The 25,031-nt window shown below is 30.9% G+C and overlaps 1 protein-coding gene across 3 annotated transcripts in view; it reads left to right on the plus strand.

The window, feature by feature from the left end:
- LOC147067723 (very long chain fatty acid elongase AAEL008004-like) overlaps positions 1 to 25,031 on the plus strand; it is a 110,026-nt gene that overhangs the window by 79,446 nt on the left and 5,549 nt on the right. For 2 of the 3 annotated variants that reach the window (XM_085952864.1, XM_085952865.1), the window contains exons 4-8: positions 356 to 463; positions 4,347 to 4,427; positions 7,214 to 7,270; positions 8,832 to 8,937; positions 15,972 to 16,108. In XM_085952864.1, the coding sequence (XP_085808990.1) occupies positions 356 to 463; positions 4,347 to 4,427; positions 7,214 to 7,270; positions 8,832 to 8,937; positions 15,972 to 16,108 (489 nt within the window). The remainder of the gene's footprint in view (positions 1 to 355; positions 464 to 4,346; positions 4,428 to 7,213; positions 7,271 to 8,831; positions 8,938 to 15,971; positions 16,109 to 25,031) is intronic. The other variant, XM_085952866.1, reaches the window with a different exon arrangement.

Here is a 25,031-nt window from a genome sequence, read left to right on the forward strand (position 1 = left end):
CAGAGCATTAGCAGAAATAATTGAATTAATACAATTTAATAATATAATGTATTTAATGTACAAGTATATGGTAAATTTTACTCTCAATGTTTTATCTTATTAAAACATATTAATATGTTTATAATATCGTAGAATTACTACTTCATAATTATTATGTCATAATACTTGATCCCGTGCACGCCAAAATGAACTTTGTTACAATTCGTAGTGGATGGTTTCAAATAGTAAATATAATGATATAATGTATATTTTTCCAACAGCATCCCTATTACTGAAACTCGCTACCCGTGACCGATACTGTACCTACAGTAAAAATAAAATTGACTTCATAATATGCATTTTTATTCTGTTTTAGGTTGTCGGCCCAAAATTAATGGAAAATAGAAAACCACTACAATTAAATAATATACTAGTAGTGTATAATCTCTTCCAAGTACTTTTCAGTGCATGGCTATTCTATGAGGTAATTATATTTTGATCATTTAAAATGCATGTAATAATTAGCAGGTTATTTAAATGTAGTAATTAAATATTAATTAAAAGGTCCGCAGCGAATGAAACATCATTAATTTCTGCAAGATAATATTTAGTTTTTAATAATAAGTTACTGCCTATAGAGATGCCCGGATGTGTTATAGTCGTACACATAGGTACCGCTACTAGTTTTAACTATTATGATTCCAACTGTACAATTAGGGCAATGGGAAAAAGGAAGTATTGTAAAAAAAACTATGTATAATTAATTTTAAGAAACGTGTTTTTCTTATCCTTGGTAACGGTGTTTAATTAAGTAAGTTGTATCCCAGCGTGTTTAATATTATATTATATTATGTAAACATAACGTTTATTTATACACGCTGTCCCTGACATGTTGTAGTATAATTATAATTATTATATCACTTAATATAGAATCAATGCCAAATTTATTCATTTAATTTGATAATAATACATTACTGATAAATCACGGGAAATGAAGTGTAGGTATTTAGTTTAGAGTAATTTTTGATGTATACCTACACAATATTTTATGATGCATTTAACTTTAATTTAGCTACATATTATTATTGCATAATTATCTACGTTACATGTATGAAACAATCATTTAATTTACTACTTTGTTCTCAAAAAATTTACATAACATTTTTGTTTGAACATTGAGCAACCAACAAAGTGGTTCCAACGTGATAATTTTGATTTTATTTTTATTGAAATAACTAATGGATGGAATTTTTTATTTTAAGGTTAATAACCAATTCTTTTAAGTATTTAAATATCATTTTATCACGTCAATGAAATTAAAATAGTAATATAAGATTTTTTTATTAAATAAGTTGAATCCCCGTACATTACTGATTTTTAGTAGGTGGTTATCACTAATAGTTTTGTAGGATAAAATAATTACAAGATAAAAAGAACGTTTTTAAATTTTCTATTGAATCATATAAACTTGACTTGACTAGCTTAAACGATCAAAAAAATTTGTACTTGATCGAAATATTACTGAAATGTCATTTTGACATTCATATTGATTTCCATAGTAACGCACGTATATATTAATAATTTAGTTGCTAGGACCCCAGACCCCTCCCCTAGCAACTAATAATGGTGTCGAAATAACTTTTCATACAAAACAGAATTAACTGAAAATGAATTCGATTCTACTTAAAGATGGCTAAAAGTATTAAAAAAATGCATTGGCATTGTGTTCTGATATATTATAAAAGTTTCAAATGTCTAGCTAGTCGGGAAGTTAGTTAAAAATCGATAGCAAGATTTGTACCGGACAAAGAACCGCTGGACAAATAATAATACGAGCTAAGAAAAACGTTGTAAAAAATAGTCTTCGCAGTCATATTTCATAGCTATTAATTTAAAATTCATCTCATTTTGATTGAACACGATTACATGGTATAAATACTATAAACCATGAATTGAGCCTCAAACAAACTATGTGATGTTCATTGGTGCTCAACACGTATCATCAACAGTCGGGGTCAATTCACTGCTGGGTTAAGGCCTCCCATGGCTTTTTCCATTCTTATCGGTCTCTAGTTCTTCGCTGCCACGTAATCCGTCGGTGAGTGCGTCAATCCAGTGGGCTTTTAACTTTTAAGTGACACTGTGGTTTTTAGTTAATGACCATACGACGGCCTGAAACGGGTCGCTATCCATTGGTTTGCTACTCAATATGTATATAAATGGTAATGATAGATAAAACAGTCTTACAAACTTTTCTGTAGAGGAGGCAAACATGTAACTATATACGTAATGAATCTTATGACGCCGTATTGAATACGTCATTCCGCTGTCAGATTATGTTCAATCGCGCAACTGTAACTCGCCCGTCAATTCCACAACTAATTTAACTTAATATGCATTCTAACGTCAAAAAGAATCGGTCACTATCACTTACCAAAAGTCGGTCATGTGCCAGGAATTTAGACAGATGACAGATAATCATGTTATTTGTAATTCGGTGTTGTTTGGGCATAACTTGATAACTGCTTTTTTGGTTATTTTATGTTAAGAGTAAAAATTGGGTCAATGTATTATTATCTTCCATTTGATAATAACCCGATGTCTATATTTCATTTGAACGTATCCGGAAATTTGTACGTAAACAGTTCACCGCAGGACACTTATTCGTGAGCCGCAGTACGTGAAACATGAGTTCGTGTAACATTTAATCAAATGACGAGTTCTTCGTTGAACGATTCACCGTGAAGATTTCTTTACTAGGTTAGGTTAGGTTATGGTTAATCTAATTGGAATAGTACTATTTGCAAACTATCACCGCATTTTGTAAGATACGTACAAATGTATTCCACGGTGAAATGTTCAACGAATAACTCGTCATTTCATAAAATGTTATACGAACTCATATTTCACGTACTGCGGCACGCGAATAAGTGTCCCACAATGAACTGCATACGTACAACTTACATGTCACCTCATTTGAAATGCTCACAACGCTATGGTAATAATATGATTATATGTGAAGAAACACAGCGGTTAGTTTGGTCAAAACATGACCAAAAACCTTATCATAGTTTGATCACTGATAAGCGACATTATTTTCCTAATTAGTGGAATAATTGACAATCTAATTATCGTCATATTCTTCTTCAATTATTTATTTCAGTAGTTTTTCTCAATTTAAGACAAAATAATTACAAGTTAAAAAGAACAACGTTTTTAAATTTTCTGTTGAATTAGTATGCTCAATATGCTCAAACTTGTACTTGATATGAAGTAAATAAAAAACAAACAAACATGGAACACTGAAATTTCATTTTGATTTCCATAGTAACGCACGTATATATTAATAATTTAGTTGCTTGGACCACCCCCTTAGCAACCAATAATAGTCTTTTACTTTTTACGGATTTTTCTGAAATAACTTTCCATACAAAGCAGAATTAACTGAAAATGAATTCAATTCTGCTTAAAGATGGCTAAAAGTATTAAAAGAATGCATTGGCATCGTGTTCTGATATATTCTAAAAGTTTCAAATGTCTGTCTAGTAGGAAAGTTAATTGAAAATCGATTGCAAGATTTGTACTGGACAAACAACCACCGGACAAACAAGAATACGAGCTAATAAAAACGTTGTAATGTGATAATAAAAATGAACTGAGATTTATGTGGGCAATTCAAAGCATTATTGCTTTCCTGTAAATTCAACATTTTGCAGTTAACAGGTTATGCACAAATAATACCGAATTTATGTAAGAAAAGTAGTACGATTACAAAGCATTTATTTGAATGTGACATAATAAATTGTTTAAAAGTCAAAATATTTTCCATTTTACAACGTTTTTCTTAGTTAGTATTCTTATTTGTCCGATGGTTCTTTGTCCGGTACAAATCTTGCAATCGATTTTTAACCAACTTCCCGACTAGCTAGACATTTGGAACTTTTAGAATATATCAGAACACAATGCCAATGCATTTTTTTAATACTTTTAGCCATCTTTAAGTAGAATTCATTTTCAGTTAATTCTGCTTTGTATGAAAAGTTATTTCGACACCATTATTGGTTGCTAGAGGTTTGGGGTCATAGCAACTAAATTATTAATATATACGTGCTTTACTATATAAAACAATATGATATTTCAGTATTATTTCAATCAAGTACAAATATTTTATTTACAGTTTATTATAATTGTGAAAATATGTATCATAAAAAATACATTATGAAGAATCGAACATTCTTAAAAATTGTAAATATTCAGCATGGAATTTAAAAATGATAACTTATGTATAATATTAAACTGTTACTCTTACTAGATATTAAATAAAGTTTTATGATACAAATTAAATAACGTTTAATATTATGTTTCAGTGCTGTATGTCGGGTTGGGTCGGTCACTATAGTTTTCGGTGCCAACCGGTAGATTACTCGACAAGTCCAATGGCAATGCGGGTAAGAAAAAAAAACAAATAAGAGTATTAAGAGTATATAGAGTATCAGTTACTCATGTATGACAGAATTCCAATCAAAATAGTTTAAATAATAATACAGTATACTATATTGCTTTACCTGGGAAGAGGCAAGAAGACTGGTGAACGATAGGGATTCTATGAGGCACCGTATCGTGTCCATTATACATACTCCAACTAATTAGAAAACACGAGAAAAAGATATACTGTTTGCCCCTAATAGACGTATTTCCTAGCTAATTACAAATATTAGAATCCTTTATGTTGTTTATTCTTTTAGTTTTTTCTTTTTTTCTTTCGACCATATCCGATCCTAATAGGATCATATTATGGGCCTTCACAGAGTAGAGGTGTGTATTAATAGATTTTGTTTCTTACGAGAAATGGATGTCAGCCACTTGCTCAACCTATTAGGTCCATACCCTGACAGACACAAATTGAAAAACAATATGTGTACTTGCCAGACCCAGGATTCGAACCTGGAACCCACTGCGTGATAGTCCAACGCTTATACCCCGCGGCCACCGTGGGTGTATTCTTTTAGTTTATACGGTAGATATTAGTGATTGAAAACACCAGAATTGCATAATTTTGGGACTACCTATGTCAGAAAGTTTCTATCTAAAATTACCTCTTATTAAGAACTGAAGTCTTGTAACTTAAAGATAATTAATTAGTAGTAGATGTGTTATTTTATCCACTGTTATTTTAAACCCACGGTGGCCGCGCGGCTTAAACGTTGGACTATCACGCCGTGGGTCCCAGGTTCGAATCCTGGGTCTGGCAAGTACACATATTGTTTTTCAATGTGTGTCTGTTAGGGTATGGACCTAATAGGTTGAGCAAGTGACTGACATCCATTTCTCGTAAAAAAACAAAATTTGTTAATACAAACCTCTACTCTGTGGAGGCCCATATGATCCTATTAGGATCGGACATGGTCCATTTTTTTTAACTATGTTGATATTATATAACTATGTTCAACCAAATTGCTTCGGTTGTTGATATATTCCACTTGCGTGAGGGTGATTCTTAAAATAGGGTCTCCTTAGTAAACTCGGTGTACTTCTTTGAACTTCTTTAGATGTGTAATATTGTATTTTCACTGCTTTTGTATGTTAATATTATGTTCTCTTCTATATTTTAATTTTTATTTTTATTACTTTTCTTTTTCTTTCTTCTTTATAATAATGTTTCGTATCATGTTGTGTACGTCTTAAACTTATAATTTGTAATGTCAACAATATCTTAAAAAATAAATAAATTTAAATTGTTGGGAAAATACGATCCACTCATATATTAATAATATTGTTATTAATAAATTAAATATTTTATTAGCACAAACTTATAATATTATTAAGTATTTAAAACGCAAAATAAAATGAGTAATATTTGAGTAACCCCGGGATTAAGGATACTAATGCCGAAATCTCTGGACTAACACTTTTGTCCAAGATTGCAATCCTTATCCGCAATATTATGTATATTATACAATACACATAATATCCAATTTGGGACCAATTTGGTAGCCATTGATTATAATCTGTTAAATGAATACTTTTGGTTAAATATTATAATATTTTTTTTTCATTTTACGTTAAATATTATGTATATTGTATACTAAGGAGCTTTAAATATTATATTTCTGTATAAATTTAACTGATATTATTAATAAGTAATAATAATAATTATTATTCATCAATTCACTAAAAGTGATAATTTCAATTAATTCAATTTTAGGACCTTGTTTATAAATGTTTTATAATAATATTATATAACATCATATTATATAACGTATTGCAAAACTATAAAAGTTATCGAATATTTTGTTATTATGCATTTTCACAAAGAAATATTTTCATAATTTTATTTGCATATTATTCACGATACATAATGTAAATGTGATCTATATTAATAAATTGTATATTTTATAGTATGTAACACACATTTCTAATCATCGGTGGTTGGCGGTTCTCGTGGTGAAGTGCGTAAGGCGTTGGCCTTCCCCCCGAAAGTTATGGGTTCGATTCCCGGTGAGGACACAATATTTATGTGTTTTTATCAAAGCCTGGGTGTTTATGATTGTTCCAAATTACTTATTACAACCACTTTGTACGAAAAACCTAGGACATGGTTATTAATAATTCTAATGAAAAAAAATCATCGGCGGTTTTCTTTGTTGCTGGTGATTCAGTCGATTAGACAGATGATTTAAAAAGGGACCTCGAAATGGTACAAACTGGTCATACTTATAATTATTAAATTATTGTAATAAAATCTTAAAATAGTATCAAATAGTATTAAAATAATATCATAAATTTAGTACGTATACATATTGCTCAAAGCATAAAAAACTCCTAAAACTTACATTAAAAAGGTATAACATAACCACACAAACACGTTATACTACATAGTCTACTACTAGTAATAGTTAGTTTATAGTGTAACTACTCTATGGCGATCGCTTCCACGTGACGTTCTACCCTTCTCTCCTTATTATATTTTATAGATAGTATGAAATGACGAGATAGAAGATACATTCCAAATTTAGATCAATTTTACACTTCCTAAGTATGTAACTATTTTTAATTTTGTGTTTACAGTCCAATGTGGATCTTGGCTTGTAGTAGGGTCTTTTGCGAGAAGTTATTATTAGTCATTAATTAAACTGGCATTTACGTGATAAAACCCCATTATAATGGTTTTGAAACTAACTGTTTTATTTCTTTGTTAAGTCTACATATGCATAATATGCATTTTTTTTTATAGATGGCATCTGGTTGTTGGTGGTACTACATGTCAAAATTCTCAGAGTTTTTAGATACGGTAAGTAAAATACATTATATTTCCGTATGTATTTATATTTAAGTATTTTTTTTACACCCACGATGGCCGCGTGGCTTAAGCGCTGGCCTCTCGTGTCGAGGGTCCCAGGCTCGAATCCTGGGTCTAGCAAGTACACATATTGTTTTTCAATTTGTGTATGAGTCAGAGTATGGACCTATTAGGTTGAGCAATTGGCTGACATCCATTTCTCGTAAAAATAAAATCTGTTAATACAAACTTCCACTCTGTGGAGGCCCATATGATTCTATTAGAATCGGACATGGTCGAAAGAAGATTTTTTTTAACATTATTTGCATGCTTTATGATTGCACACATGGTCAAATTAAATATTATGATTACATTTTAATTTACAAAAAATTCAAACAAAACGATCTGATGCTAATAAAAACGATTACTGTTATTAATTATGCAAGTCAGTCTTTACTAGACACAAACCGTTGTCAGGGTTATACAAAAAAATCTTCCACAATACAAATGTTTGGATATTAAGTTTTTTTTAGTGATACATAACTTTTTTTGCATGATGCATATATCTTGGTTAATGAAAATGCATCCGGTCATTTTTTACTTAAATCTTAAGGTTTAAAAGTATATTCTAACTACTACTAACTAGTTAGTAACTAAAGCCTTTCCCACACGAGCCATATTTCGCTGTAAATATGGCATAATATTGTAACTACTTTACTTGTATAATAACGTTTTTAATAGAATCTACTGAAAGTTTTCAATATCAAGTTGACAGTACAACTTACGCATATTCTGATTAATATTGAGTCTGCTCATAAGCTTTCTCTGTTTTGTGATCGTGGCCCCCACATCCTGAGGCGGACCCCCAGGCTAGGATTTTTGGCGGGCCCCCCTACCTATCGCTAAAGGCAGTGTGACGCTCTACAGTAGCGTTTTCCAAATCGTGTACGCGGTGAAATTAATATGTATATTTTAATTAATACTTCCATTTGAATAATTATGGAGTTGTCGAGTATCGATACACAATTAAAAATTGGATAGTACAACCACATGATTTTAAATAAAAATATTACTGAAGAAAAATAACTTTTTTTTTAACTATTAGAGAGAATTCGTGATGTGTGTTTATATCACTTATCTGGTCGAATCGCCACGCCGGGCCCTTCTTGAGCCCGGGCCCCCAGGCTAGTGCCCTGTCAGCCCCCCCCCCCTTTGTGGGGGCCATGATGGTAATACCTTAATATTTCGTATCGTGCATCATCATTTCCATACCAATATTTATATATATGCAGTGTTAGAGTATATGTGTTTACGGCGAATGGTCATCATTACCATAATAAGTCGTTCTGTAATATGCAAAAGAAAATTCTAATGGTAAAAAAATTACATCGTATAGCCACCCAGTGGGATTCAAACCCATCAGAAACGAATCCCACTAGAAAATCAATCACTTAATTATTCTTCTTTGATTCGATCAAAAATTATAGATATTTTTTTAATTAATTATATACATACACAAGTGATAAAGTTGTTTTACTGTTATGCCTACAATAAAATTTACATTATTTTGCAGCTGTTCTTCATCCTGAGAAAAAAGAATGACCAACTATCTACTCTTCACATTATTCATCATGGAGTTATGCCTATGTCCGTCTGGTTCGGAGTCAAATTCACTCCAGGTAAGATACTAATTATAACTCACCTCTGAAGCTGTTATATCCAATGTGATTTTCAATCAGTACCAAAACGTATAAGAACTTTAATAAGCGGGGCAGTCATATGATATATTTTGGAAAAATAAAAGAAATAAAAAAAACTGAAAAAATGAACCCTCGTAATTTACGGGAACCTGAATAAATTTAAAGTTTAGAATATTTTACAATGACGTCACGTATTTGTATTTTATTTTTGAACTGTTGTCGTGTATTGTAGCTCTTACTTATTTCCTCGATCTGTTGGGCTAGTCAGAAGTCATTCTCAATAGAATTAAAAATAACCTTTGCAATTCAATGAGCCCGAAATGTAGAGGAAAGAAGGAACATATACGGATAGCCATGAAAGGAAAGTGGAGTAATATTTGACGTCATGAATGTATGCAAATGATGTAGTGCGTAATGTTTATTATGATCCATACTATATTTTATTATGCCGACATTGTCACATACTTCGATGATTCAATAGTTTTTTTTTTATATTACCATGTTTTTTTATAGAAAATGAATATTTTTGATCGCTATCGGTTGTATGGTTAAATTTTCAATGTAATAAAAACAAAATATTCTCAATGAAAAATACACTTTACATTCTGTGTGCAACAAAACATAGAAATTTTACATTTTTATTGATCGAATGGTAAACGCGTAAAAAACATCAGATATGTTTAAAAAATATATATTATTTTTAAGTTGACAATGGATTGATTTTACTAAGGTGTTGCGATATGAAGGTTTTTCTGAGCATCTTTGATTTCACTATTGTATGATAAAAACTCGTTTATAGAATAAAAGGCATTATGGATATATAATTTGACCGTCCATTCTATCAAACCTTTTAGCCATAATTGTATTCGTGCCGAAAATAATTGGCTATAATACATACTTTAGTAGCCTTCTAATTAGTAGGTACGTAGTATTAAAGTTTAAAAAAAATATTGTGAACTACCTAAATGAACCAGTTAAAAGTAATGTAAATAAATAAATGTATAAACCTATATGCAATAGACTAGTAGCATATATTTTGTTTCCAAGACCGTGTGTTGTGCATTTGAACCCCACAGTCCAGAGCATGGGCTTAATAGATCGAGCAAATAGCGAACAACCATTTCTCGTAAAAACTATATTATGAGAATCTCGTCAAGAGGTGGTCAATAAGATTAAAGAATAATTGCGGAGCATAGCGTATACATATTGTGGCCTTACATTCATTGTTAAAAAATATATTATTACGCAAAGGTCAAAATACAAATTTCCTGTATTATTTTTTTATACTTGGGCAAGCCAGACTCAAAAATATGTACATATTACATTATTTTTAAAAACAGTTCCTACACAATTATATGATACTTCACAAAAATTGCTTTAGTTACCTATATGCTTACCTAGTTGGAATACCATTACCAATGCGGTTCTAATAGATAATTCTATTACGACATAGTCATAACTATAACTATAAAGTACTAAGAAACGAATTATATGGAATTTAATATTGTTAGTATCGTGCTGTCGTATAATATTTCAGATAATACGTTTCTAGCATGGAACATGCTTTTGTCTTGACCACCTGGGTGGATTCGTTACGAAAACATCGAACAGGCACAGCGGTTACTTAAACGAAAATAAAGTCACGAAAGTAGCGCGGCCGTTCAGTCGGCTGCTAACGGCGCTTCGGCAATGACGTGTGATCCGCTCCATCTTTCATTATAAGTAATTAAATAAATAAATATAGTAACCATTATCTGAGGAGCCCAGGGCAAAGCAAAGCAAAGCGCCGAGTTTTTTCTTTAGATATAATATTTAAGCTGTATCCGACAGTAAAACGATAATATTGATAGTAAAAAAAAATACCTACTATGATTATAATAAATTTTATTTTAAACATTTAAAATAATATAAAATACTTGAATAATAATATCACAATTTGATCACCATTATTATTTCTCCAAAATATGATGTGTACATTTAACATTATTAACGACAAACTGTTAACATAATATATTGTATCTACAATTAAATACAATAGTTACCTATTTCGCCACGATGGCCGAGCGGTAGAGTGTCTACTACTGTCTAGAGTAGAATCCCGGGTCTGTCAAAACTCACATATCATTTTGTAATGTGTGCTTTGGCCTAATAGGTTGAGCAAGCAAAATAACATTTATCGTAAAAATAAAAATCTATTAATATATCCACTCTATGAAAGCCCATTTGATATTCTTAGGATCGAATATGGTAAAAAAATACCTGCACAAATACATTGATATAAAGTGGTTTTTTCCTCAATAAAAATATTGCAACGTAAACCAAAAAGGTGAATTTTAATTTTATTCCATTTAAGTATGCGTTCACATGTACCTTATTTCTAAAATCAGCTAAATATAAATAATACCATGTTTTGTATACCTAATACAAAAGTATTAATTTCGTGAGTTCACGTAGACGCGGTCTGAAACTAAATTCATATTAATTTGTATATACGTACTACGTAGGTATGCATTGGAAGCAAAAATTAATGCTAAATTCTACCTCAGTCAGAGCATGATGTTAGTTACGAAGCTTCTGAAGAAAAGAAAATGGTTTTTATGAGATATTGCATGTCCGCAGTCCTCATAATAAATTATTAATATTAAGTGTATCGCGGCGAAAGCTCGATATGGGTTTCGTTTGTACCATGCCGTTGATGTCTCTTTGCGATTGCGGATTATAATAAAACTAATTTTCTAAATGTCACAATTAATAGTACATACATGAAATGACATTGATACATCTCGATTGTTATTGTTATTAATTCTATTAGGTTTTGCACATTATAATACCAAGACCGGTTCCATCTTACGATAGTATCAACTGATGAATAATATCGTAAGACGAAACCGGTCTTGGAAAATTTACTAAAAATAAAAGTATATCGCAATAAGTATCACAGTATTGCGTTATTACGTTATTCAGAATATTCAGCCATCATGTCTTTCTACCAAGAAATAACAATATGTACAGAAAATTTGTAATATTAATTCTTGATTAATACATAGGTACATGCAATATGTTGAATTTGATATTACTATTATGGTTTTAAATGAATTTAATTATACAGATATTTAATTTACTTTTTTTTAATTTCGAGTAAATACATAAGTGATTATTCGGCTACATCTTTTGTCATTGTGTTAATTTACGTATGTCATAGGGTTGTTTGCGATTTTTTGAGAGAGGAATAAATAAGCAGCAAACATATAGTAAGATAAAGAATGTTGATAAATACAATTTATAGAATCTATTTTGCAAAAAAGCAGTGAATTTTTAATATAAAAGATGATTAATCAAACAAAAAGTGCCAAACTACTAGTATAATCAAAAACTTAAAATATATGGTATGCATGGCAAAAGAACATTACATTTTTAATTTATTAATTGAATTGGCGTTCACGTGGTATAACTCCATAATAATGGTTTATAAAGCTTTTTGTTATCTCTATATTTATTTATTTGTTTTTATTATTATAATAAAAATAAATATAGCTACGTCACTGGAGAGCGAAAAACGTCACAATGCAAGATCTATTTTGACATAATGTTGTCAGCCATAATAATTTAGTTTTATGTTTAGGAAATCGGTTATCTTACTGTCGTTCTGAAGAAAACAAACAGCTGTCAACATAAATAACTCAATTAAAATATTATAATTAACAAAAAGCTTTCTTTTCAAACAAAAGAAATTTCGACGCGAGTGAATGTTTATACTATCTACTTTTATATAAGTAGAACAGAGTTATGAGAAAAGTATTGTGTACAAATTTATTAAGTACTTTTTTTATCAATCTACAAGATTTATAAAGGAAATATGGTGGCGCTCTTCCAAATTGCTCGAGACTCACCAGTTGGAAAGTTCTTCTCTAGTGCACGATATAAACAGATTCTTTAAATGTCTTCCTGTGCAGCTCCCATCATGACGTTAAATGGCGCATCTCTTTTGTTAGGCGAAGATATAGACACGCCCGAATTAATAATAATATAATAAAATACCAGTTTACAGTGTTTTATTATTATAATAACGTTTATATTTTGATAGGTAATCAAACAAGGTCATCAATAAGTCTGACATCTGCAGAAAACGTTCCACCTTATCTTAAAATATGTATCATAATATGCAAATTCGTCAACATAATCAACGTGTCGATTTCATGTATCTACCTACATAATATCCAATAAATACCTTCAAACAATTGTCCAATTATTATATTGTTAATCTTGATCACAGGAAAAACCCATATGCCCTGCAGCTACGTATTTATACGACGAAATGTATATACTGTACAGCTAATATCTAATATGTCTACATAAATTAAATCTATAATTAGTTTTTAAAAACTAATATGGCAATGTGCCGAAAGGAAACAAGTAGTTATCAAATTTTACTAAACCAATGCTGTAAACAATGGAATCGAAAAATTACAAATCTTTATCGGTAGTATTATTGTAAGAAATATTAACAACCCTTATATTGGAAATTAAATTAAATGCATCAAGAAGACCGATTGTATATTGGTATCTGCTATTTTGTTTATGTACGACGTACGTGTTTCTGTCATGCGTATTGCATCCTGCCATATAACGGAATAAAAATAACGTATCATTTACGTTTCTAGTAATGTGCCTACACGCGCAAACTAATACTGATATCAAGTACAGATTACTTGATTTGATTAGTTCGTCATGTGGTTGGATGGGGTGGCCACCTGATACCAATATTACCGTATGTCAGACAACACATTTACCTGATATTTCATCTGATATGACCAAATAGGTCTGAACACGTAACCAAATCGAAGAAACTGTATGGCACTTAATTGACGTATTGAATTAATATTTTTATTCTAATCGAACAATATTGATGTTCTGTGGAATGTTGTTTTTGGTACGATGATATTTTTTAATTAACTATAAAAATATGAGATCAAATCATATAGGTAGCTTATCTCAATTAGGTAAATATACATATAGTTACAATTTTATAATAAATGGCAATTAGAGTCAAATCCACACATAAAACAATTTATTGGTGAATGAAAAAAGCTGATTTACGAATCTGGCCTTCAAAGAAGCCAGACAAAAACAAAATATTAATTTATATAATATCCTTCCCTATTACGCCACCAGAAACCACACCTAAATTGAATTTCGGTTTGTAGTTTTCTGATACATTCGATTATTAAAATTCCGTATATTTTGATTCTTTTATATACTTACCCTGTTTCACTTTTGAACATACATACTGTCACAGAGGAAATTGACAAGATTACCAAATCAGTGAATAAAAATATGCTACTCCGGTCTATAAAGATAACATGCCTATACAATCTAGACCTGCGAAATGAACGATTACATACATACTCCTGCGCATCTATTTAATACACAATACTGCTATAGGCCGCTATCGACAGCTATCGAGGGCAGTTTTTCATTTTTTGTATCGAAGTATTAGCACTTATTGTAGTAGTTAGTTGTAATATTGTTACAATAAGTGTTATGTTTTAACAACACCTCTCTTGGCTGTGATAAATTTTAGAGCAAGATATACAGTTTTCAATGTTTAGACCTTTAGACCAGTACTTCTCAAACTGGGAGTGCGGCCAGGGGGCGTGGAGTTCCTGCCAGGGTTCCGCAAAATATTTCAGTATTTGAAAAAAACAAAAATCATAACTGTACGATCGACCGATACAAATCGGTCAAAATCTCGAGCTCAAATTTTTACACGATCACAATACTTTATCCGATATGGATAAGAATTGTAGAACTTAGTAATAAACATCGCCTCTTTCTTCATGACAAAAAATAAGATCTTTCTTCCCACTTTAGTGATGAAAAATGGATGTGTCTTGCTTCATATTTGGCGGATTAGTAAATTAATTGAATCTTTCTCTTCAGGGAAAAGATATCAACATTTAAATTCTGAATATCAAACTTCAAGCTTTCTAAGAAAACTTTATTCGTGGTCAAAAGGTATCAATCAAGGATGCACCGACACGTTTTCATGATTTTTCATTTTCAATTACATTTTCATTTACAAAAAAAGTACTATATTTATTTTCTAAATGTAAAAGCATATACTTATATGTTTTACAATTTAGCGAGATATGTATTGTTTGTTTGATGTTAAATTATTTATTCGGGGTTTATAATAATTGAAAACTTTGAATCATTTTGTTCGCAATCGTATTTTTACCCAAAAACAGTTAATTTGCAAATTTCTTTCATTGAATTAATTTTCGGCTAACGAGTTCCATTAATTCACAGATGATATGCTAATAAATGCTATTTCGATATAAAATATGAATATTTTAATTGTTAGAATGCCGATAAAATAAACTAATATTGCCAGTTGAAGTGAATTTTTATTCAGTAATCTTAAAATCTTAATCTTCAGCAGATTATAGAAAAAATAAGCATAGTATACTACTTAATGATACTCGTGTCAAATGTATACCATCTCTAGTCTAGAACATGCTGGACTACATTGCTGAAACTTCAAAGAGGATGGTTTAATAAGAATAATTCTCTTTTTCGAGCAACAACTTGTAGGATGAATATTACCAAGCAGCCAGCGCTCTAAATGGAAAGTTTCACGAACCGGAGCGCTTAATAAATTTCTGAAAATATTAACGTAGATATCTAATTTTATGTAGTTAGTATTTTTTATTTAGTATATTTTATAAAAATAATATGTTGGATTTTTTATTATATTATGACCTGTCTAACGTAGATGCTCAAATTATTTTTTCTACAAGACGAAGTGATGATTTTGGAGATTTCATGAACCAGAACGACGTTCCGGTGAGCTACGATCCATTTCGAGCTCTGCAAGCAGCCCGCATATTGTGATAAACTTGTCTATGTTCATCATCACCATTAAAATGAAGGGTGTGATACAGGGTGCATTAGGTATACTTACATTAATTTATCTGTACCAAACAATAAAATAGCATTGTCTTATATTTCAGGTGGCCACAGCTCGTTCTTCGGCTTATTGAATACGTTTGTCCACGTGGTGATGTACTCATACTACTTGTTCGCCGCTCTTGGACCTCGCTTCCAGAAGTTCCTCTGGTGGAAGAAATATCTCACCGCAATTCAAATGGTAAGTTTTAAATCAAACTCTAATCATTTTCTTCAATATAAATAGGTATACTCATTCGTATTAAATCCTTTTTGAAGTGGTTATTTAAAAAAAAGAATTGCTTATTACATTGACATGTTTATAGGGTGATAAAAAAGTTTCATTTCTTCATTTTGGTTTATCACTCTTGTTAGTATTATCAATAAAAATCCGGATATAAATTCAATGTAACTAATATACCTACCCACAGTTTGAATACCACTAGAAGGTGAAGGTGAGAAATTGTAAGTAATTATTATCAATTAGTTTTATGGAATTAAGTTTTCCGATAAATATTAGTAGATTATCATAATTAAAAAAAACTCATGGTTGTCATCATTTTAGAGGCCAGAAAAATTATATAACCATTTCCTATACATATACACCTACTAATATTATCATTATATTACCAATAAAACCATCGATCGGTTTATGATTCATGCCAATTATTTTTTTATATTTACGTTTAAACTGAGGTATTTCGAATTTCACCAATCAGAAGGCAATCTTCTTTATGATAGATTATCAGCCATTGCATCAGACGTCGGTTACTATTGAGTTAATAATGTAATTTAAGAGTACCTTAATTCATTATTAGATTGCTTCCTGATTGGTGGAATATGAAGTACCTCAATTTAAGCGTAAATATAAGAAATAATGAGCCCAAGCTGAAATGGAGATGGGCGGGGCACATTGCTCGCCGAAAGGACGGCCGCTGGACAAATGCCGTCATCCAGTGGTACCTACGAGGCACGAAACGGCCACAGGGTCGCCCTTAAAGCCGCTGGATTGACGAACTGGTAAAATTCGGCGGAAATACGTGGCAGCGAATGACACAGGACCGAGAGAGTTGGAAGAAACCTGGGGAGGCCTTTATCCAGCAGTGGATTGACCCCGGCTGATGATGATGATAAGAAATAATTCACGTGAATCATAGACGTATCGATAGCTTAGAGGCTAAAGCACTCACTCGGAAAGTGAAAGACGTGTGTTCGAGTCCCTTTCGGTCTAACCTCATATAAATATGTATAGTATGCTCGCTTAATTGAGATATTTCGTTGTTCATATCATTATTGTCAACCTAACATAATACCCCGTTTACACGTGCACATGAAAATGCACGTGTAAATATGTATTATCGCGCAAGTTGCAAGAGTGCGTGCATAAATCAAAAAAGTTCGGAAGCTTCTGAATTTTCACGCGACAGTTGGGATTTGTTCGATATCTGCATCTGCGCAGTAGAACGATAGTGGCGAACTTGCCGGTAAAAAACGAACTACACCACGCAGACTTAATCTTAGGTTAACCTATTTTCACGACCTCTCAAATAGTACAATAAAATGACAACATCGCGTCTCGCTTACTCTTGTAGAATGAAATTGGCGAGAAAGTCAGCACTTTTACGTGTAACCAGTTATTATCGCGATAGTTTAAAATACACACTATTGGGCGCAACTAAATCCATGTACGTGTACAGGCGCTATAATATATAGTTTCAACATGTAGTGGCATTAAGCGGGGAAACGAGCGTACCTAGTTAGAAAACGCATTAAAAATATATTGTAGAATAAAATAAATACTTTTATTATTTATTATATAGTGTTAAATTCTAATTCCATCAAATACCTTCGGTCGATAGTATTAACAGAACGCCAGACTTGTGGGTCGCAGGATCGAATCTGCGTCTGGAAAATTCACTTGTTTTTTTTAATGTGTGTTTGAATGAACGCCATAGTCTTAATGAGTTAAGAGAATTACTAACAATTATTTTTGCATTAAAAACATAACTTTATGAGTTAAATATAATCAATATAAGTAAACAAAATATTATGTAACGTATTTATGATTTTATAGCTGTGAAGTATTTCATAACTTATTCAGCATTTCAATTCTGCAATGTTGATTATTAATAAAAGTAGTAAAAATTTTCTCACGGTGGAAAATTACTTGGAAATTTTGTAAGAGTTTTCCTATAACTTTACTACATTGTACAACATGATTTGTTGCACGTGTTTGTTGATTTACCTTCATCCGTTGAATAATTAAATTACTTACCCACATAACTATCACAAGGTGCCTAGATAATATGAATCACAATTAAAAATTGTTTACAGGTATTCTTAGTCTGAGGTTGTCATTTTTATTTGCAACATATATTTTCTTGCATGTAAAAACAGTGTAGGTGTATGGTTAACAATGGTATGCGGTCCATAGATGCTGTGAATGTTACGCATACCTTAATTGTTATTCCAAAATATTTTACGAATGTTTAAGTATCCACAAATCCAATAAATAAATGGCATACTCGTAACCGGGTACTACTCCCTATGCGATAAAAATATGTGCTGTCGTGTGGGACTAGCTATTTTGTAAAATCTTTTTCATGCTTTGCTAGTAGTTCCCCATTATTTTGATATAGCGTTTTCAACTTATAATTTCATTTGGACCTGATGACTAGGGAATCCAATCCCGAGCCAAAATTCTGATCCCGGGATTACAATTTGACAATCCCGGGATCCCGGGACTAGTCCCGGGATTGGCATTTTTTCCATTGTTAATATAAAATTTATATATTGACAAATAACATTGATAAAATCGGTCAAAAATAAATCTAGTATAATTTATACTATTTAAGACATTTATTATTAATATTGTATACGTTCAATCTTGGAAATACACAAGTTTAATGGAGTAAATAATATTGTAATATAAATAATAATGTGAATTTAATACGAGATTGCTGTTTCTGATAGTAAAGACTTAATGAATGGATTAGCGAGATTTAAAATAGTAAAGCAAATAATCATGGCGTACTTATGGCCTTTCCGCTTCATAAATCTAATTAGTCAGCCAAATACGAAACTGCCGTAAAACGTATGGATATCATGGTGGAATTACTTTGTTAAAAGTGCGAATCATTGTTTTTTCCAATCTTTCCATTTTTAATAATTTATGTGAAAAAATAAAATGATTCGGCAACCTACACATGGGTATAAATCAAACTTCATTCAAACTCAGTTTATTTCTAATGTAGTTATTTTTTATTAAAAGTATTTTTTCTGTTATATTTTCGCTTTTATTTTATTTTCCATAAAAAATGATAAAAAATCAATCCCGAAATCCCGGGATTATGTTTATCAATTCCGGGATTCATAGGTATCGAAAATAGCTCGGGATCCCGGGATTGGAATCCCTACTGATGACTAATGACAACACAATAATTTTTTGATAATCTGTCATCGATTATTCAGTGGAAATAATGTATTTCAAAATTGGAATATATGCATATGCTTTTGAAGAGCATTCGTGATTTCAGAAGACATCGCACGCCATTGATGGTTAGGTACTTACTAATAGGTATTTCTGAATTAAAATTAGTCCCTATTGCATCATGTTATGCAGAAAGCAATCTACTCACATAATCAAATTAATAAGTAATAGTTAGTCATAATGTCATTGGAATAATTCCATGGTACGAGTCATTTCTTTATGGCACCATAAGTACTCCCACTTCAGAGGATACAATATATTACCTACTTGTGGCTATATTTTTAGTGTTAATCTGAAAGAATGTGAAAAAATATCTTTTAATATGTTAAACTCATTTGACATCCAAACTTTCTATATGTGCATCAGTTGCAAAGACTGATTGTTGGATGAATGTGAATAAAATGCAAATAAAAAATCATGTTTTCACAGTGATCAATGTGTTTTATCAGTAGTATTATAATACTAATGAAAGGAAATGTATTCTGTCATATTCAACATATTATCTCGGTTTATTTTAACTGTTTTTTTTTTAATTTTAACAAAGTGACAGACCCAACAGTATTTAAATATGTACTAACCTACATAATTTCTCATGCCTCACAGTCTTTACCACTAGTATGTATTTACATATATATTATATATATTCATGCCACTTGCTCAACCTATTAGGTCCATAAACTCACACAAATTGAAAAACAATAAAATAAAAATATTGCAACATATATTATTGTAAGATTGCATTTAATAGAGATCTTATCAAAGTTTTCAGCACTGCTGCATGTCAAAAGACTAACATGAACAAATAAAAGTATATTTAATCTATCAGAACAAACTATAAGATCAACAAAAACCATCAGGTAATAAGATGAATATTGCCAAAATAATCGTGAGTATGGTTCAAACCAGTGAAAAAAGAATTAATGTTCAGACTAATCGATATAATAATATGTATAGGTATATAATAAATAGATATTCGAAATGTGTTAGAATAAAATAATAACTCAATGTAGCAGTACCTACAGGTGTTTTTCATTTTTACATGTATATCAAAACTGGACGTTACAATGCGTCAAATTAGCGACTAAGGATTTTTCTCTTTTTCTCTGGTTATTTCTAATGGTTCGTAGAAGCTTTAGTTATTAGAAGAATATCCAAGCAAAGATCTCAACGTTATGTAAAAAAAACTAATTATGAGCCGTATGCATAGTTGACAGATTATCAAAACAATAAATAATCGGCGAATTTTCTGGAAATTGAAAAAATATATTTTTTAATTGGCACACAATGGTATAAATATTATGGTATAAAAAACTTCACATCATAAAATATAAAATAACAATCATAAATTTGATTATCAATATCTTAACATATTTTTAGTACTGGCTTATTTAAATAAACCCACACTTCGCGGATATAATGTCCCTAACTGTCCCATTCGGACAAGGCTATTTCAATTTGCAAGTATTGCAATACTAACTGGGTACATATTATAATAATATGTTAGTTGACGCATTCGTACAAAAATGTCATACAGTTAAACTTAGCGATGCATAAACCACGGGCCCCTGGTCGAATACTGCCCAAAATAGCATATGTTGCGGCCCAAAATAACAGTAAAGTTACTTCATCACCAAATTTTTCATTGAATACGACAAAATTTGAATACTATGTAAGTTCTCCCGTGAAAATACATATGCACGTAATGCAGAGTGGAGAGTGATTGGAGTAGCTGTATGCAACTATTGAATTTAAAATAATAAAATGTGTCTCGTCTAGTATAATATTATATCATTATTTTTCAACAATTTTACCCACTGCAGCCCGTGAAAAATTATAAAATGGATAAATCGGCCTTTCTTTCAAATAGGGTGTGCACCACTAATTTAAATAGTTTAAAATGTTTAAATAATATAATAACATTCTATAATTGTAATAAGTATTTCGTATTTGCATAGATAATCGGTACTCGATACAATTTTTCATTTGACAGAAACGGACAAATGATATTCAATACGACTTGATTGTTTGTTTATAATAGTATTTATTGCATACCTTGAAAATGCTGATCGACCTCAGAAAATAAAATCTACTTATAAGAATTTTAAAATAATAATAAAACCTACCTATAATGAACAATCGTGTTATGACAACGTGCTATTAACAATCAGTTGACGTTGCCTGAAAACAATATAATATAGCTAAGTAATCGTTCTTATAAACTTTTCGCTGTATAAATTTTACCTATCTCAAAGTTCAACCACCGAACCGACAAAGAGTTGCCTATACTGCCAGAAGAATCGAACACTATTTTACATACAAACTTTTCCTGACTGAACATTCAAAATATTAATCATTATTTATGAAATTCGTATTTGTAACTGTAATTATTGTTACTTTTATGATATCAGTTATGTTACCCTGACTATATTTCTGATTGGCATAGTAGCCGCGACTAGGGAATCCAATCCCGAGCCAAAATTCTGATCCCGGGATTGGCTTTTTTTAATTGTTAATATAAAAATTTTATATTTACACATAACATTGATAAAATCGGTCAAAAATAAATCTAGTATAATTTATAATATTTAAGACATTTATTGTTAATATTCTATATCTACGTTCAATCTTGGAAAAACATAAGTTTAATGGAGTAAATAATATTAAATATAAATATATATATATATATAAATGATAATGTGAATTTAATACGAGATTGCTGTTTCTGATAGTAAAGACTTAACGAATGGATTAGCGAGATTTAAAATAGTAAAGCAAATAATCATGGCGTACCTACTTATGGCCTTTCCGCTTCTTAAATCTAATTAGTCAGTCAAATATGAAATTGCCGTAAAAAGTATGAGATCATGGTGGAATTGAATGAAGCATTGTTTTTTTCCAATCTTTCTCTTTTTTAATAATTTATTTGAAATAATAAAATGAATCGGCAACTTACACATGGGTATAAATCAAACTTCATTCAAACTGAGTTTATTTTTAATGTAGCTATTTTTTATTAAAAGTATTTTTTCTGTTATATTTTCGCTTTTATTTTGTTCCATAAAAATTGATAAAAAAATCAATCCCGAAATCCCGGGATTATGTTTATCAATCCCGCGATTCATAGGTATCGAAAATAGCTTGGGATCCCGGGATTGGAATCCCTAGCCGCGACCAATGTTAGCAATATGCGAGTTTTAGGTAGAAGCTGTGATGTTTTTCTCGAATACCTCGCGATAATCCAATCTTAGGTAGTATGTAAGTATTTATAGCATGTTCCAAAAGCTAAGAAAACTTGTTTTGACTACGCATTTTTTTCTGCTTGGGATAGTACCTCGGTAGATACGAAATTTCATGCCCCGTTATTTTAATATGATTGACTTCTCACGTTTTATCGCTTATTATGGACCTATAGGTACCTATACTTTCCGATTAAACCTTTTATATAACTACGTTTTCTCTCAATTGAATACACTGTTTTGTAAAACCGGTACCTATAAGTAGGTATATCACCAATAATTCTTTGCTGCCTAAGCGCTTATTTGTAAAATGTACGTAGATAGTGTAGGCACTAAATTTCGCCATAGCACAGTTAATCGTGGTCTGTCATACAGGAAAGGGATGGCCGTATATCATTGAGATCAAGAAAAAATCCGCGTTATTCATAGAGTATTGCAGACTAATGTTCCAGTTAGAACTTTTGATTTCGATTGTTAATAAATATCTGATAATTGGGGTGTCTTTATTAACAGATATTTGATAAGTACGACTTGATACTTATAAGCACTTTCCAGAATTTTATGAAATTCTAAGATATGATTGCACTTTTTCAAATTTTAATAACCTACCGATTTTCTTCAGTATTTTCCTTATATTTACATGGATTTTATTACGTATTGTTTTATTTGGACGTGAATTTAATCTCAATTCCCGGTGAGGTCACAATATAATATTTAGGTGATTTTTCTAAAAGTCTTGGTGTTTGTGATTGTTTAACTTCTATTACTAAATACGCGACTGTCATTGCACCTTTTGGCATGTTGTAGTATTATATATATTATGTATAGTACATATTATACATCTTTTTATTTTCATTAAAAAAGTACGTATAAAATTTCGGACACTCCTGTAATCAAAACTGCCCGCAGTAATCCTCAAATATCATTTTCAGCGACTTATTTGTTGTTAAGTAGCTATAATAGTTTATTTACAAAATATCAATACATATTTTGAATGTGATAAAAACTTAACATACATGCCGTAATAAGGGAGTGTAAGGAGTTGAAGTATTTGAGGGAAAATATTAATACGTACCTACCTACCTAATAGTATTTGCCTTTGTTTAGCTTTCTTTCGGTGCTTGGCTTATAAATTATGAGGCAAATGTAGAATATGGCTTGCTTAAACATAATAATAACTGTCTAAAAATAAAATAATTGTTAATACTATCATTTAATGGACAATTTATAAAAAATCGTTAGCTGTAATGTATCGAAGCTTAGTAACCAGAGAAACAAAGACGGTATATTTACTCATACTGTCACACCCTAGTATTGGGGTATGGGGCAAGCAGTTGGCGATGGACCGAGGAAAGTGGCGCCAACTTGTGCTTGCCCTATGCCTCAATGTTGGGACGTGACAGGGTGGAAGAAGAAGAAGAATATTATCTCAGCGTTTCCTAATTAATTTTAGTCACGAAAACCTTTCATGTTAAATTTTAGTGGGGCACAGAAAGAAAATGTAGGATATTTTTTTTACCTTGCAAAAGACTTTCAGCTTCACAGCTGAGATCAAATATTGTAACATCCCGGACGGTAAAAATGTTTTAAGTATTTTCTGCTTTGAAGTGATGAACGTACGTCATTGAATTGTATGATTTTACGGCAAGATACGCAATTTTAGATAACCACGAAATAATTTTTTTAATCGACCAAAAAAATCGAAATTTATAGCAGAAAAGAATATAATATGCCTACATATTATTCTCTTGCAACGATTCAAATATTCTTATCTCGGTAGCCACTAGATATGAATGCAAACGTACAGCTGAGTGGTGAATACACAATATATTATATTATTTTAAATTATCGTGACTGTAATTGCAATTAGGATATTTTCAGCTAGTACTTTGTTAAAATTATATCTTCGAAAAACTAACAATTTTCGCGAAACCTCATTTGGGAAATTCTGGTTTAGCTATAAGCGTTAAATATGTACCAATGCGGATATTTTTTTATATTCATATTCATTGCTTCTAAATATTTAATGGCCAATAATAATAATATACCTGCCATTATTAGATTCCAGTGCGCAGTACCTACATTAATCATTTTAAGGAGAAAACCATCTATGTATTATAAGTCTTGCCAAACTGGTTTAATGAATTGACTATGTATGACCATTAGACAGATTGTTTTTTTTCCTTGGATAGAAAAAGATACGAGGATTTCCATCTGAAATTTGGAATCGTGAATGCTCAGGATCTAACTTGATTTGTAGATCCCAATTGTTGATTTGTTGAATGTGTGAAAACCAGATTTTCGTGATTAGCTTTCATTAGGGATTGCAATACCAAATGAATAGAATATCATTCCCACCGGTATTTCTTATTGAATACCAGTATTAATACCGGTATTCG

The sequence above is a fragment of the Rhyacophila brunnea genome, unplaced genomic scaffold (assembly GCF_057557595.1).
Source record: "Rhyacophila brunnea isolate RB1 unplaced genomic scaffold, BYU_Rbru_1.0 scaffold_3, whole genome shotgun sequence".
In the NCBI taxonomy this organism is placed as follows: domain Eukaryota; kingdom Metazoa; phylum Arthropoda; class Insecta; order Trichoptera; family Rhyacophilidae; genus Rhyacophila; species Rhyacophila brunnea.